The sequence below is a fragment of the Procambarus clarkii genome, chromosome 64 (assembly GCF_040958095.1).
Source record: "Procambarus clarkii isolate CNS0578487 chromosome 64, FALCON_Pclarkii_2.0, whole genome shotgun sequence".
Classification (NCBI taxonomy): Eukaryota; Metazoa; Arthropoda; class Malacostraca; order Decapoda; family Cambaridae; genus Procambarus; species Procambarus clarkii.
Window position 1 is genome coordinate 13,370,970 of NC_091213.1, and position 17,434 is coordinate 13,388,403.

The following is a 17,434-nucleotide window of genomic DNA, read 5'->3' on the forward strand; positions in this document are numbered from 1 at the left end:
ATACGCGATTTAAATCTTTATATTTTTTTTTGGTCTCTACTACTTTATAATTTGGAATATTCTACACCCTTAATAGTGTTATGAGATGTATTTTCAGTACAATTCAGAGGTACGCCTGTACATAGCAATGTTGAATTTACGCAAATTTCCGAGGATCTTATAGCCAAAAAACGGTACAGGTATTCTAATCATTATCGTACTAGTTAAATTAATTAATACACTCTATAATTAATGGATTCATTTGTATTTTTAATCAGTTTTCGAGAGGTTTCTGTAGTCCCCATAGCAGCCATGGAATTTATATAATTGAGCAAGTTGAAGAGAGCCGCCGCATGATAGAAGATGGCAGCACTGTGTATCACTGGCTCCAGCCCTCTATAATCTGCCCGTCGTCAGACCTCAGACACTTGTATTCTCATACACAATCATACACTCCACACTTTAACACTCCTCTGTGTCAATTTACACTTCCATGCGGTTCTAAAGCATATTTTAGTATAGATCTACACCGTGGCTGTTCTTGCATGCGTCTTGAAATCACACACACACACACACACGAAAGTGCGTTTCCAAGTCTTCCCGCCCCAACAAAAAATCCAATTTAGATTATTTACCGTCAGAGTGCCGGAGACGCCGAAGATGTTCACAAGGAAGGTTCTCAAGACCAACTGAGCCTTCGTCGCTGGCGGCTGGTTCATCGATGCACTGACCACCCTCTTTTCCATTGTTAATTGCTCTCATTACTTACAATCGCTAAGGTCTGGCCCTCACATAATCCCTCCATAATCAGCTGAATTTTAACTCCTGCGGCTCGCATACATATCGTTAGCCTCCGCCAGCGGTCATTTCCATTTGCTTTACACACGCGTTTAGAGCTAGCTTTATATATATATATATATAATATATATATATATATATATATATATATATATATATATATATATATATATATATATATATATATATATATATATATATATATATATAATATATAAAGCCACCTTACACGATATGTTTTAGGCAGGTGTTTCTCTTTTAAGGAGAGCGCCGTAAAGATGGGGGGATGAGGCGGCGGAGATGGCAAGCCACGTCTGCCGTCGGCTTTGAGTTATTCCGCAGCTGTTATAGACGTGTCAGCGTGGCCCGGACCTGACAGTGGTCCCCCGCACACAATGGTCGCAGGGTGGCCCAGAATTTTCATGAGTGGTCCGATGGGGGTCGTGAGTCTTGGTATTCATGGATTCATCTTATTCGCTTCCATGATGCATATTATATGTATATATAAATTTATTTATATATAATATGGACTGGCACAGGAAACTTGCTACTCTTGGGGTCTCTGCTTTGCCTAATGAGTTCCTTTACCACTTAATTCAGGAAATTAAGTGCACGTTTACCCATGACGCCCGGTCTCTTCTGAGCCTATTGGCACGAACCTGTAACATTAATGTCCTAAGTCCCTCTACTTATTAATTTTTATTCCCCAGAAAGGTGGCAGCCCAACCACCTTTAGTTTCACTGTACCGTAAATAGGTATCTGCCAATGTAGTGCTCATGTGTAGTCCCCGTCAACCTGTTTACCATCCCTCCATGGCTGCAGGGTGACACCATCTGGGCGTCTGTGACTGTTTTCAGGCCTGCACATCTAAGGTTTACTTTGTGAGGGATACTACGCTAGAGCCAAACTTCTCATGATGATGTCACTAACTGCTTAATGTCTGGCAATCTTTCCTTGTGACTTACGACAGATGAGACCATGGCGGCCTTATTGGTCTGCTGACGCATAGCGGCAGATACACCGGTGTTCGGTGGAGACAGGGGCGGCAAGGTGCAGGACAGCACCAATACTTAAGGCCTGATGGTCAAGACGGGTGCCCAAGGAGAAATTAAAGACAGCTAACAGGAAGTCCCCAGCATGGGGGGGCTTGCCCAGCGAGGAGGCATGCTTTGTCCTTGCCAAAAACTGTCTCCAGCATTAATGAGGCAATGTTCTCCACTATGAGGGAGTAGAGTCCAAACAGAATCACTCCACCCAGTAAATCTGCTGTCGTTTTGGAGAAATTGGTCGGGGTGAAGAGCCTACAAGAGTATTCCACTGGCTGGCTCCTTCAGTGAATTTGGGGGTCATAAATCCCATTCTCTCTTAAATACTCTGCTAGGATCTCTCACTAAATCACTTACAGCACTACTCGAGGTTTAAGACTGCCGGTAATGCTATGCTGTGTTGTATATACCTATACCACCGAGAGGAGCGCTGCTTGGTCCGATTGGTCGTCTTCCATGGCGAGGTTTAAAACTTTTATGAACATTGCTTTTAGTTCATCATACACTGCTCATTTTGAACTATTGAAAGAGGGTGCAAACCTGGGCAATAGGTATGCCTGGGCAAAGCCCGGCACCTTACGAGGCGATACAAAGCATCATATATACAATACACCTATTTTTCCTTCCATCCACCTAAAGTCGCTCAGCTATTCTCTGAAGATTACACCAATGACATATGAGCCCAAAGGTGCTAGGCCCCCAGCACCTTTGGGGTCGATGGATCACCCCCCACTGTCGGTTGTGGGTGATCACAAAGGTAAAACGGATGTTACTGCATCTATGCTTGGTTGGCTAGGCCAGATTTCATATACTGAATGATTTAGGGTCCTAACTCATCTCCCTCAGACTTCACCAGCTGTAGGCCCTCTAGCATGAACTCCTGTGTACCAGATGTTGAGCTCGCTGGTCATCCTGCCTGTGGCCTTAACAGTCATGCAGAAAAAGCTTGGAGCAAGTATATACCCTTGCTGGACACCTTCAGCAGAAACTACTTCATGCTTCCCAAACAACAGTGTCAGTTATTGGAGGTCTGAAAACCAGGATGCGAGCCACTTGAACCCACAGGAAGGGAAGGAAACTATCACAAGAAAGTGCCAAGCCATTACAACTATATAGCACTTAGAAGGGATCAGGATATAGATTTGGGATGAGACAGGGGAAAAGAATGGTGCCCAACTACTTGGACGGATGGGGACTGAACTCCGACCTGCATGGAAGCGAAACCGTTGCTTTACTAAGCATCACAAGAGTTTTGAATCATTCACTGTATCTACAAACAAGTCCTCTTGGTGAGCATACCACTCATCAAAAAAGATATCTTGATGAGCACAGTATAAGGCTTAATGGTATCCTTGCATCGTATGTGACGTCTCCACTGGTCACAGTTTACTAAACAGAATCACTATGTGCTCACAAGAGAAAATCAGGAAAAACTATATTCTCAGAGGTACTTCATAAGGAACAAACTGAGAAAGCATTACCAGTAAACACACACTAGTTTGTAATTTTATTTATAAACTTTTTTATTTTATTTACAAAATGACTATCCCATCCCAAATCCTTATCCTGACCCCTTCCAAGTACTGTCCTATATAGCCATAATGGCTTGGTGCCGTCTCCTAATAGTTCCCTTCCCATTCCTAAGTCCTTGGGCAAAATTTGGTAGTTAAGTCATATAGCTACACTCTCTAACACTATATCTGTGATTGCCCTGTTATAAGTGACTTCAGACCAAATGGTATGAGGTACTTTGAGCTCTGTAATTTCTTCATACACTCAGGAATATTGGAAGATATTCTTGTGCTGTACCCAGATTTTGCTAGTGGAGGCTAATAGTTCATCAGCCTTACATTTCATGTTCTCGTCTGATTGTTTTAGGCAAAGTTGATTTGCTTTTGTATTGAGGCAGGTAATTTCTTCCCCTGATTCCATGTATGACTAACCATCCTGTGAGATGGGAATATTAGATAACCTTATAGCTAGTTTTTGATTTACACTGTGTAATCTTTCATATAGAATATGGTAGCAACACATTGCTGTGTATACCTAAGCTTGTTAATTAAAAAAATATATATAGCTATACTAAAAAAAGCCAGACATTAATTTTCCATGTCTTCATTTTTAAGCAATGTTTACCTGAAAAATGTTTTTTGAACATGTGTAAGATTTAATTTAAAATTTGTAAAATTACGAATCTATTTATGATCATCTGCATTATTCAAATTAAAAATATATTTAGTGGATATATTTATTCTGGCAATACCTAGGTCTTTGGACCTTTGTATTAAATGAATGCAAAGTGCAGGAGGTAGACTAATGTAGTTTCAAACAGTGATGAGAGGATATTCAAGGCTGACTGACTATTCAAGTAATTATCAAAATAAAGCACCGAGCCTATTCTGGCAAGCCTGGCAACACCGTCTGTGGGACAGAACAGTCGAGCACATTTAGATATCACTCAAGATACCAATACAAGAGTATGTAGGACACAAGGCAAGTGATGTTAAACGTATCAGATTCACAGAAGATTTTATCGGGGGAAAAGTGTCTCAAAGGGAAAACCAGATCTCTAATCATTTTGAAAATCAGGATATTCTTCAAGACTTCCGATTCAAATCGCATAAACAAACCATGCAAGTACTTTATTGCGCAATTACATAAATCTCCTTTTAATATCAGCAGCACGCTTTTTTTGTACAATAAAGTATAAGTAAAAATACCAAAAGGTTTCTCATATAAATGAAATTATATTTCTTAATAAACAATGTTACATCAAAATCAGTGTTTTCTCCTCTTGAATCCTGAAAGAAAAGACAAGAGGAATAGGTATTTAAATGTGTTATGTTATATTAACAATAAATGCATGAAAATTTCTTACTGTACTTCTAAATAAGTTGACATTTACTAAGAAAAGTCATTTTAAATCAGCAGTTAAGTTTTAAATGAGATAAACTGGTAACATTTTGTACATTTTCAGGTAGGATTATACAGGCATTAGGAGACTTGCCAATAAAAGTTTGGATATATTTACTTTGAAAGAATAAGTCATAATAACGTGGTTGAAACGTGGTGCAAACATGTGGAAACATTAATTTGCAAGGAGAACTAAACGAACAGTTGAAATTATTTTGCCCGAGTTTTCAGCGCTCAATTTTGAGACCTGCAGTTTGAGGTAATTTATGCATGCAAGAAAATTGTACTGGATTCATGAACATCTGTAAGAAAAGAAATACAAATAGCCCAATCCACAAATATGATGTTAAAGAGAAGTTGCAATGTTTTGGCCTATCTTGGCCCCTGGACTCTCATTGTCAAGACTCTTACAGAGTCAATACGGACCAAAATGTTGCCACTTTCATTTCATATATGTGGGTTGGATTATTTGTTTACTTTCTTATAGGTGTTCATGAATACACTTCAGTTGTCTTAGATGCATAAATTACCTCAAAATGTAATCCTAAAAAATGAGCACTGAAGACTCGGACAAAAGAATTTCAACTGTTAGTTTGGTACTCCAAGTAAATTTGTCTGTTTCCACTTGTTTGAACTGAACAAAATAAATAGCAGAAAACTATATATCTTCCACTCATAGAGTAAAGGCATTTATACTGTATTAGAATAGTATAAATGCTATAATATAGGTACTATTTTAGTATAGTATAAATGCCTCCCCTTCCCATGAAAGTGAAAAACAGGATACAGTAATGATAATGCAAATAATAAATGGAATTTTTTTATAAATGATAATAAATTTAATGAATTTAATTTTAGTCATCTGTGCAATTTGAAGGACCAACTAACCTTTTTTGCCTTTAGATTTGCCTTTCCCTTTGCCCTTGCCCTTAGAAGATTTTCCAGTCTTCTGTCTTTTCGCTGCAGGAGCCGAAGGATCATAATCACGGTGTAGAGCATCCATAGTGTTGAAACCCAAGATCTCTGACCCCATTGTGCCTATTGTTGTCACCTGCTGCATGGTTGCTTTGTCACGACGGCTCACCACTTTCCTGATCATGTTGTCTTCCTCAAAGCTGACAAGTAAGAAGACATTTATTGAGCAACATTTTAAGCAGAGAAGATAATGTATTCGTAACAAAAGAAAAAGATACTAGATATACTGAACACATAGGCTGATGATAACACTTGTTTTTATTTAATGCAATCTCTAGACAGAAAACTAACAATACAGTACAGTACAGGGCAGCGATGAGAATAATATTTGCTGCTTATTTCATGTTTGTATCAACAATTATGATAGACATATCAATGAGCATTAGTCACCGATCAGTACTGCAAGTGTAATAATTAGCATTACATGCAGTAAAATACTAAAGCAATTGTTATATTTAAGAAGTTAAATTACATGCAAGACACTGAAGTCTCAAGAAATCACATGGGTTGCCTTACACTTCAAGTTCCCTGCGCTTTCGAATAGCCTTCTGTTTGAGGATGTCATTGTTGTACACTACTTCTGGGTCCTCAGTGTGTTCTGAGAGTGCATCGCGCAGCATGCTTGAGTTCAGAACTCGGCGCCTGGCTTTGTCCTTTGCTTCATCTTTATTTACTTCACCATCTACAACACATTAGAAAAAATTATACACACATTACGTACAGTAAATCTGCAACTTTTCAGTCATTTACTTACTGGGAAGACTCCCATCTGTGTCTCACTGAGCTAATGAGGCAGCTAGTTCAGGAAGCCACCGAAGAGACCCACCTAAAAGAGGCCTTTTATTACATAACACATTAGATTTTGTAATGCACATTCTTTATATTTCTTAATAAAGTGTCAATACGTTTCATATATTACTGGTAACTCAACTAAATAATGTCATCCTATTCTATTATGAAGGTTGAATTCTCAGCCAAATAGGTTCAGTAACCTATTTCCTTAAAAAGCAATTGAAACGACAACTCAACCATCCCACTCAATTACCCCCTCACTCGGACCATAGTAAGTTTATTCACTTAATAATATAACAGCAGGTCACTCATGATCATGTAATCTATTATTCTAGTGAACTAGTCTAAAATTCACAACAATAGACAGAAGAACACACATTCTCTGCATACACTTTGATTTCTTACTCTAAGACCTGGAAATCAAGCGAAGTTGAAGAATCCAAAATGCTTTTCTAATACATTTGGCTTCATTGACAATCACAAATACATCATAATCCTAAAGTGATTAGCAGTCTTAGTAATAGTCATCTGATAACTGGAAACTTCAACACACACAACTACCGAGGTTCAAGGCCTGGAGAAATTCCTCACTTTTACAATATTTGTTTATAATTTGGGAGGGGGTAAACCAAGCTGTGTCACCGTTAACATTGCCTTCAAGTGATTATACATTTTATGTCCACAGTAGAGGGTAACCCTAACTTCTGTAATACTACCAATAGCAAGTCTTACCATAATGTGTCTGGCTAATTTTGGGGATTTTGTAAGCCTTATGCTCATACTCAGCATGTGTTTTCTTGACTTTCGTAATTTCATCTTCCTCATCTTCATCTGAAGAGATTCCAATATTATCAAGATTTCCCTTAAGTCTTGACGGATCATCTGCACTAACCACACCTTCTGCAGCTGTCTGAAATATAACAATTAAATGTTGTAAACTACGATAAAAATACATTGTAAATGTACTTCTACAAAGCTCCTTGTACAACACAATTTCACTTTTACAATCTAGACCTTTTTCTTACATATATGATTACATATCATATCTTTGTTGCATACATTGGCAAAATATCCTCCCAGATCTATTCCATTCACTTTGTTAAAATATGCAATTTCTGTCTTTAGCTGGGCTATTTTGTTTATGCTACATATGTTAATTCCAATGCTACTACATAAGTCTTTCCTCTTGTGAATGCCCATTTCAGTTGCCATTATGTTAAATTTGCCATTTAACTGTTACAAACCCAAGTTTTGTTTTCATAAAATAATATTGCTTATACAGCATTACAAGTATATTGTATTATAATAGCTAATACATACAGTATTTAACTAGTTTCCCTTAAAGCTCCAGTAACGTCTAATTTCTAGCATTAATATCTTTACTAATATGATTAGTAAAAATTGTACTAATAATTAAAATCGTCTGTATCCAGCAACATGTCTTGTAACTCCAGTTATTCAAATACATATCCTCATGCATATCACTTGTAGTCATACTCAAATTTCTCTTACTCCATTACTCCCATCCACACGCAATATTATTTCAATGTTGACCAAACCACACACTAGAAAGTGAAGGGACGATGACGTTTCGGTCACAATCGACTTGAAAATGGTCCAGGACGGACCGAAACGTTGTCGTCCCTTCACTTTCTAGTGTGGTTTGGTCAACATATTTCAGCCACGTTATTGTGACTCCTCGTCTGCTTATTTCAATGTCCAAACATTAATAATACTGGTAAATTTCTTACCTAGTCCCATGTCTAACTACACCATCAATTTGTATATCAACTTTGAAAACTGTCTTAATTTAACGTTTAAACAAATAACTGAATTTAATTTTCCAATTTAATTTCGACTATGAACTGTTAATTCAAACTATGAAAATCATACGCAAAATCACACTTACTTTCACATGCTTGTCAATCTGGTATTTCAATTTATCTTCCAATGGACGAATACGTTCTAGAACCACTCTGGCTTCCACAAGTCGATCTGCAACAACACACCAAGCATTTCATGATTGTTGAATTACGTTACCTATTGCAAGGATATAAGTATAGTAGGTATACTAGGTATAGGTATATAGTACGTATAATATAGGTATAGTAATATTATAATTGTGCCTCTGCTGAAGCATAAAGATACAACACAAGGTTCCATCTATCCATCTCTGCAGCCATCTGTAAGGATCAGTGACGTAGAGTCATAAATGAATGACTCTTGGGTTCAATTTCTGGGCAAGACAAGATATTTGGGAATGTTTTCTAACACCTGTTCATCTAACAATAAATAGGTATCCAAATTTTAGGCAACTATTGTGGGTTGCATTATACGCCACAAGACATTTACAAAGGATTAGAGATTAACTATGAAGAGAGGCCAAGAGAATTAACTCAAAATGACATTAGAAGAGATAGCACAAAGCAATATGATCACAACATACAAGATACCAAGTGGGAATAGATATAATGGATAGACAGTCTCTCCAAAGTGAGGTACAATAGAACGAGTGGGCACAGGTGAAACTTGAAAAAGCAGACTTCTCAGAAAAATCTAAGGAAATATAGATGCTTCTTTATTTAGGAAAGGGCATAATTCATAATTTTGATTCATAATTTTGTTAAATATTCATTGAACAGGTTGCAATGCAATTATATAGTACTTTGTGAAAACTTCAAATTTCTGAAGATAATATATACATACATACACAGTATAAACACGAACTAAAAAATTATACGATATCACTATACTCTATACAACCTGGTGCTCTTAATTAAAAAAAAAGCTACATGATATTTATTCAATCTTTTATACAAAGTAATCATTCTTACCAATGCTCGAGTCATTTTCAATCTTGGCACCTTTTAACTTCCGCAAGGTCAAGTATACGAGATTGGCCATATATGAGAGAAAGGACTGGTTCTTGAGCTCTAATAAGCTTAAACCCTGAAACCAAAATAAGTATATACAAAATATTGTTTAGCACTTAATGACACTTTAAATATACAAAGGCATTATAACTTAATACAGGAAACAGCAGAAGGCCTACTGGCCCATGTAAAGCAGTGCCTTTTAAGGAAACAATTATCAGAATAAAGATTATAACAAATTATTTTAAAGATGAAACATTTTCTTAAACTGTCAAATGGGCAAATAAATATATATAATTATCAAATTAACATAGGCAATAAATTAAATATCCATCTGTCTGGGTACTTTAATGATTTAAGACATCACAAAGAATTGATCTCATTTGTATGTAGAAAACATTGTTTGCATGTAGTAGACATTAAGCAACTATCTGGCCAAATAGATATTACTATACAATTACCGTGAAAGGTACAGACTTTAACCACACCTTAACCACTGCACTGCGCAAAGCGCCTTTAGGCGCTCAGAGAGTTGTGCTCTTTGTTTTTTAATTTGGCTATATTTTAATGTTTTTTAATGTTTTCATTACTATTTGTGTTTTGAAATGGAAATAGTTGACTTTGGAAACATTTTGACATTAAATTTACCTGAACATTTGTAAAAATAACAAAAATATGTCCTTGACAATTGCACCAAGACGTTTTTGCCGAAAATAGGTGAGCAGTGCAAGGGTTAATAATGGTCATCCTTTTACAATTTAATTCCAGATGTCGGGGACACGAGCCTATACATAGGCTTATCAAGGTCACCCTTAGTCAACTACCGACATTCCTCGGATGCAACCCAGAACAGTTGCCTATTTAGGTCAAGTGAATAGAGGCACCGGGTGAAAAGAAATGTACTCGACCATTTCTGTTCCTCCTGGAGAGTGAACCCGGGATCCTTGATTGTGAGGTGAGGACATAGACCTCTGTACAACAGGACCCGTGCAACAAACTCACCTTAGCTGTGCTCAGGTCTCCATTGTTGATCTTCTCAGCCAGAGCATCAAAGGTGGCCGAAGCATTTTTAAGATTGGTAGTAAGGTCAGCAAGAAGTGCCACCCCTCTTGGTAAATCACTGGCTATAGTTCCATTGGAGCCACTCTGCAAGTTTAATTCCAATTTGAGAACACTCTTACAATAAAACTATAATCTATAAATAGTTAACTTTGGAGTTTCTCTACAGCAAATATGCAAGTTTAATACTGAAATATTAAATTATGAAGCAATAGATCTGAATGTAAAAGCAAGCAAAAATAGAAAGCCATAAAATATCTTCGCTTGTGTTGGCTTGATAAAAGTGCACTACCTATTGATACTTTACCTAGAGAAGGTGGCAAGGCCTACCTTCTTCTCCTCCCTCTAATGGCTGCAACAGTATTATGCTGAAATGTGACAGTAACTTTTGCTGTCTTTTGTTCGTATGAATCATTAGGTTAGGATGTATTAGCTTACGTTAGGCTTGGCTGGGTTAGCCTGGGTTAACTTAGATTCTGTTGGATCGGGTAATATTGGGTAGGTTTAAATACATTAGCAAACCATCTTATGCATGAAATAACTTGTATCCATGTGGTGTTGTGATGAGTTGGGTGGGATGATGTTAGACGAGGTGGAGTTAGATGGGGGTAGACGGTAGATGAGATGAGGTGAGGGTAAAGTGAATGGGGTGATGTTGGGTAGAATAGGGTGCTGTACTTGCCTACTATAGCCTTGTTGTACCAGTTACATTATATTTTAGCCATTCTGATGATGGGGATGAGTGTGGGGTTGGCTGTAAGAACTGAGGTGGGGAAGGTTTGGTAGAGATTAAGTTCAGTTGATCATAAAAAAAACTCTTTGGTGAACCATCTAAATATAAAATAACCTGTAAGCTGCCCGTCCGACGACCACTTGCCTCTTGGACTGGGAGTTCAATCATGGTCTAACCCTAGTATATAACTCAGATTCCAACGCAAATTTACAACACTAAGGCTCTCAAAATCTTGTTTCTTGCACAGTTTAACTATTTTCATGCTTCGTTTATAGACTTGAGTTGATAATCACGCTGCGGGAGCCGAGGTGACGCACCAGTGGCACACAAACTGTCGTATGGTAGTTGCCACTAATGACGTATCCGCGTTTGTTCATTCGCGATTTACCGGAATTTACCTGAGGGGCCATTATCACTCTAGTGGCCTTGGCGGGGACAGGAAGCTGGCGGCTTGTCAATTATCCCCCTCTATTTGCCCTGATGACTTTTTCCAGCAGGATTTTAAAATTCAATAAAGTTTTAGCATTTATAGTTTTGGCGGGTAGGTTGTTCCATGGGTTTATTTTTTAGTTTTTATTTATATATATAAGAGTTCTTACATTTATTACAGGGTATTAAAAGTATCAACACAAGACAGAACATGAAACAATGGGTATAAATTGGATAAGTTTAGATTTAGGATTGGGTGGTTATAGATTGGAGCTGCCTCGTATGGGCCAATAGGCCTTCTGCAGTTACCTTGTTCTTATAGATAGAGCTAGTACATACAATACCTAAAGCCACTAATACGCATAGCGTTTTGGGTAAGAAGGTGTGGAGAAAAACACTTAGACTCAGCAATTGAACAAGTTGGTCGGCAAACAGCATTGTTTAGAAAGTAATAGTTTTCTTAATTGACTTTTTATAAAGTCAATTTATTTGGAAGTACTCTTATTGTGACATATGTACACTTTAAGATAACAAATATTGTGTTATAATTCAATAAAATAAATAAATAAACAATACTAATTATTATTTAATATAATGTTAATGAACAATTATTGTACATCTCTCATGCCTAGAGTCAGTAAACAATAACAATGACTACGAGCGTAAGAAATACTCTTCTTTTTTTATGATTTAAACAAAATTTAAAACTAAACCTTACACAATGTTAAAACCACTTTCAGAAAGTTTAGTATTTATATTTGAGAACTTGTGTATAAGTGCAATTGTCTAACCCATTTAAACTTGCTATCTTAGAGCTGACAAGATCAGTAGACATTGAGATTGGCCTCAGCTGACGATAAGTTATACACAAGCTCCGATTGTCGGCAAGTTAATGTTCGCTGGCCACAGTTGTTGTCAAGCTCAGTGTTCACTAGCCACAACTTTCGACAAGTTCAGTGATCACTGTCTACAACTTTCGACAAGTTCAGTGTTCACTAACTACAATTATCGAGTCGGCAAGTTCAATGTTCACAAGCTACAACTTGGTGTAGCAAATTTCAGTGTTTGCTAGCCCCGACTGTTGATAAGTTCAGTATTCACAAGCCACAACTATCCACATGTTCAGTATTCATTAGTCACATCAACTGACAAATTTAGTGTTCACTAGCCACAAGTTTTGCAACCATGAAGTTCAGGGGAAAGATGGTTGATATCTCCTGTATACGACAATTTGCAAGTGAGTTACCCAAGAGAATATGTTATTTAGAAGAGGTAATCTTAACCATTTCATTAATTTTATTCCATCATATAGTTGGGATTTGAAATATAAACTGCTGCCATAAGGCTTTTATTTTATTGATTTTTTAACTTTCTATATAATACTGTACTTATTTATCCAATATACATTAAAACATGTTAAGGTGGTTTGTTAGTAGTATAAAAATTATATATAGTACCAGTATTATATAAAACCACTAATATGCAAAGCATTTTGGTTGATTGAAATGGCTCTAAAGATATATGGGTTCTATAGTACAGTGGTCAACGTCCTCGACTCATAACCGAGGATCCTGGGTTTGAACCTGAAGTATCAAAGAAGCATTTGGGCAGTGTTTCCTTTTACCTGATCACCTAGCAGTAAGTATGTACCAGGGAGTTGGGCAACTGTTGTGGGCTGCATCTACCTTGAGGTTACCTTGAGGAGCTTCCGGGGCTTAGCGTCCCCGCGGCTTAGCGTCCCCGCGGCTTAGCGTCCCCGCGGCCCGGTCGTCGACCAGGCCTCCTGGTTGCTGGGAGCAAGTCAAGTCTATCTAGGGGAAAGTTTGAGAATAGGTTGAGGACGTTTCGTCCCCAAGGCTTCAAGGCTTCGTCCCCAAGGCAATCATTCGCTTTACCAGATGAAATTCATCCCACGAGTTCCAGCTATCCTGAGGGAAACTTCGGAGGGAACCAGCTGCCTATTGGAACCTCGATAAGCTTCAATACAGATTTCCTGACCCTGACAGCAGGCATTATTTATATATACTCTACATAAAGTTAGCTGAAGGGGCCTGACAGCTAAGTGGACAGCACTCAGAATTCGTAGTCCTAATGTTCCGGGTTTGATTCCCGATGGAGGCGGAAACAAATGGGCAGAGTTTCTATCACCATGATGATCCTGTTCACCTAGTAATAAATAAGTATACAGCACCTGTTCTATATAGTCAAACTGGCTTAATGCTTTTCCTTGTATTTAAATGACATCAATGACCTTGTTGTTTGAGTGCCGGATAGATTATCCAATAATCGATCTACTGTATTAATGTACAGTACAGTATATCTCTTTTGCAGATATTGTAAGCACAGTAGCAAGATTAGCCAAATCATGTGTTCTTCGCATCACTGATGAACGCTTGTTCTTCATCATTAATGAAGCTGGATCTGTAGGAAGCACACCTGGTCTCTGGGCAGAGCTTGACCAGGGGCACTTCTTTAATGAGTTTAACATGGAAGGTGTTTCACAGGAAAATAATGAGATTTATCTAGAACTGCAATCAGGTAAAGTAAAGAATTAACCTGTATAATTATAAGTGAAGACAGATTACATGAACTTCAATATGTCACTTAAATTCTTCAGTTACATATATAGATAGATAGATATAATATATATTAATAATAATAATGTGTATTACTGTAAAGGGGAAAGGTTGATTATCCATCTCTTGGATAACATTATTCATGTTCGTCTAATTGGGCGAGTAAATCTAGCATGGAAAGTGTGTTTCAACCAGAGATTCATCAAATTAATGTTCATTGAATCGAAATTCCACTCCTGTATGTACCAGCCCTCTGGGTAGCCAAGTTGTGAAAAAGATTGTATTTTATTAAGTTGTAGTAGAAAATAGTTTAGGAAACACTGGTTTGTGGTATACATTTTATACATATACATTTATGGTATGTATACATATGGTAAATCAGGTAAATTGGGTAAATTTTATGCTTGACTGTGTATGTTAGACTTTATAGTGTGTCGTTGGGCTTTGTAGTATGTTGATGGGCTTTATTATAATAATTGTTAATACTGTAATTCATTGTGTTGGGGGACAGGCAGCCAGTTTATGCATATAGTACATGTTAGGCTTGTATCGAGGTCCTCTCCAGGGTCGAATTACTGACCCCTTCCCTGGATGCAACCCCACAACAAGCTGACTAACTCCTGGGTACCTATTTACTGTAGGTGGACAGAGGCATTAGGAAATGCGGTCAACCATTTCTGTTCCGTCTGGGATATTCTGTTGTGGGCTTTGCAGTGTATTGTTGGGCTGTATATTGTGCATTAAGGTTTTATGCTTATGAATTTTACTAAAATGTTGGTTGGCTCCTGAACAATGTTGACAATTCAAAGTTACATGTACAAAAAAAAAATTCCTTTAAATAGCTGTAAATAGATGGCTAGTTTGTTACCTGATTTTGAGCCATAACAGAGATAACTATTTACATTTATAAGCATTTTATACAATTCTGTACAGTACTAAGGATATGTGCTGTACAGTACTAAGAATTCTGTACGGTGTTAAGGATATTTCTATTTATTTTCAGATAACCTCTCAAAAACACTGAATTCCATTAAATCCACTCAAGCAGCTGCACGAAGTCTAAAGGTGAAGCTTACAAAGAAGCACACACCTTGCTTAACATTAGAAGTGGAACTGGTAAGCTTATTTAAATCTTGAAATTTGCATTGGCTTGAAAGAGCATTGTTATACAGTCCACAGGAGTAAGAAATTTTCTCACTGAATCACTTTCAAAATTTCACTGTAAAAAACTGGGTAGTAATTTTACCATAAGAGGGAAATTATCAAACCATTATTGGACCATTATCAACCGTACCATTCGGTTCGGTTGGTTAGATTTGGTTGATTAGATTCGGTTTGGTTCAGCCGAACTGTGTGGCAGTTTGGTTGTTGTGGTTGTTAATCTTATACATGTTTGTCCCATTGTTCTGGCACTTTGTTCACCCTTTGTGCTTCGGTGCACCACATTAATAATGAATAATAATTATAATAATAATTTATTTAAGAAAGAGTACATAAGATACATAAACACTTAAGGATTTATAGGCAAGACATGAACAATGTTTTATACCATTAATATGCAGAGTTTTGGTTATGATTTAAAACAAAAAAAGGAAAAATTTACGATCTTAATAGGTTATTCCTCTCCAATTTTGTGGTGGCATTGGTATCGTTCCCTGTCCATATGGGCTGGTTGTTCCTGTCCATATGGGCTGGTTGTTCCTGTCCATATGAGCTGGTTGTTCCTGTTCATATGGGCTGGTTGTTCCTGTGCATATGCTAGCTAGCATGGCCTCGGCATTGTCGTTACACATGCACTGCAATTACGATATGTGATAGATTGCTACTTAGCTGGCTGCACTGTGTGGTGACATGGCTTTCTACTTATGCCTCTGTATATATATGGTGTTTTGTTTTCTACCAGCAATGTTAATATCAGTCTCCCTCTGAGATTATCATCTTTACATCACGTCCAAAACTTTGTGGCTAGCTTCTACCCTACATGGAATCTACGTGCAACATGGAAAGAAAATGAGTTTCTTTAGAATGTTTGAAGGTTATTTCTCATGGGTTCTCTACATGAACGGACTTTAAACAGTCCTGCCTAAAAGCTAGACTTACAGTACTTAAAATACTTGTACACACAAAGCGAGGCACATCTAAAAAAATCACTATCAAATTAGCATGAAAAATAATAAAATGTCACCAAATGTTATTTTATTCATTATGGTCTCAGCATGGTATATAACGTTCATGTTCCTCGCTGAAAAATATTGTTTGAGAGTATAGTTTACTGTAAAAAAAAAAAAATGGCCATCCAAATATGTGCAAAATTTAGACACAAAAAAATTATAACTCGAAGCGCTATGGCTTTATGACTAAATGACCATGAAGACACCTTAGAACTAAGAACGTTTCACATAATATGTAAAAATAGTGAGAATCGGTTAGAAACTTAATTTTTGATGCTGTCTCAAAGTTGATATTCATGTTTTAGAGATAATTGAAGTTGACATTATTGACAATGAATATGGCAGTTCTAATTAATGAATTTTCTTGTAGGTTTTAATGAACATTGCTTGGCATTCCTACTTGAATATGTGAAAGCTGTAGGTCAATATGTGTTGAAATGAGTCAAGAAAAAATAACCCCCCAAAAAACAAAATATAGGGATAGGGATAACAAACATATATACATTGCAGTAACTTTTATTGCTCATATATAAGTGATAAGACCCTCATCTGGTCCTTATTCATCAATAAATAAATAAATTATTAATAACCAATTATTATTTGGTTATTCATAATAATTTTCTCTCATTCAGCCATCTCTATCAGTTCATGCAAGAACTGTGGTGCATGATGTTCCAGTGCAGCTAATTCCTCGGAGACAATGGTACCTTTATCAAGAGCCAGAAATGCCCCAGTTTGATGCATCAGTGTATTTGCCTCCACTTCGTCAACTGAAGCATGTAGTGGAGCGCATGAAGACGCTCTCGACACACATTACACTCGCAGCTAACAGGAATGGCACACTGGTTGTGTCTGTGTCCACTGATGTTGTTAATGTGTCTACACATTTCAAGCAATTATCTATGCCTGTTTGGGGTAAGTGTCATTTAGTTATTGCTTGCTAGGAATTAGGGTCTTGGGAGTACAGTTGGGTTCATTCTCGAATCACAATCATGAATCCCAGGTTCGAATTCTGGATGGGACTGAAATGGTTGAGCATTTCCTATTACCTGATGCCTTTGTTCTAAATAGCAGTAAATAGGTACCTGC

General features: G+C 37.2%; 2 protein-coding genes and 1 long non-coding RNA gene across 5 annotated transcripts in view; 1 reads left to right on the forward strand and 2 right to left on the reverse strand.

Moving 5' to 3' along the window:
* The window catches only part of LOC138354632 (uncharacterized), a 21,871-nt gene extending 21,011 nt beyond the window's left edge, over window positions 1–860 (reverse strand). The window contains exon 1 of the long non-coding RNA XR_011223613.1: window positions 615–860. This is a non-coding gene — a long non-coding RNA (uncharacterized lncRNA). The remainder of the gene's footprint in view (window positions 1–614) is intronic.
* Hus1-like (Hus1-like checkpoint clamp component) overlaps window positions 1–17,434 on the forward strand; it is a 277,046-nt gene that overhangs the window by 253,846 nt on the left and 5,766 nt on the right. The window contains exons 1-4 of one of the 2 annotated variants that reach the window (XM_045759936.2): window positions 12,363–12,835; window positions 13,930–14,136; window positions 15,178–15,290; window positions 16,978–17,260. In XM_045759936.2, coding sequence (XP_045615892.1) covers window positions 12,784–12,835; window positions 13,930–14,136; window positions 15,178–15,290; window positions 16,978–17,260 — 655 coding nt within the window. In that variant the 5' untranslated portion in view covers window positions 12,363–12,783. Of the gene's footprint in view, window positions 1–12,362; window positions 12,836–13,929; window positions 14,137–15,177; window positions 15,291–16,977; window positions 17,261–17,434 lie in introns of those variants that run through there. The other variant, XM_069309195.1, reaches the window with a different exon arrangement.
* Window positions 4,551–11,512, reverse strand: LOC123769001 (neuroguidin). Of its 2 annotated transcripts, none has more exons than XM_045759932.2 (8): window positions 11,314–11,512; window positions 10,380–10,523; window positions 9,339–9,453; window positions 8,414–8,499; window positions 7,237–7,414; window positions 6,229–6,394; window positions 5,626–5,852; window positions 4,551–4,625 (listed from the first exon to the last, which is right to left on the reverse strand). In XM_045759932.2, exons 1-8 carry the CDS (start codon window positions 11,335–11,337, stop codon window positions 4,603–4,605), a joined length of 963 nt encoding a protein of 320 aa, XP_045615888.1. In that variant the 5' UTR covers window positions 11,338–11,512; the 3' UTR covers window positions 4,551–4,602. The 2 variants fall into 2 exon arrangements, with proteins under 2 accessions (XP_045615888.1, XP_045615887.1); XM_045759931.2 differs by having other exon boundaries at window positions 11,284–11,485.

Coding starts and splice junctions, on each gene's coding strand:
- LOC123769001 (XM_045759931.2), bottom strand. CDS start 11,337: ATGATTGAACTCCCAGTCCAAGAGGCAAGTGGTCGTCGGACGGGCAGC. Junction 10,524..11,283: donor GTCGGACGGGCAGCTTACAG/GTTATTTTATAT, acceptor TTAAACTTGCAG/AGTGGCTCCAATGGAACTAT. Junction 8,500..9,338: donor TGAAAATGACTCGAGCATTG/GTAAGAATGATT, acceptor GTGTTGTTGCAG/ATCGACTTGTGGAAGCCAGA.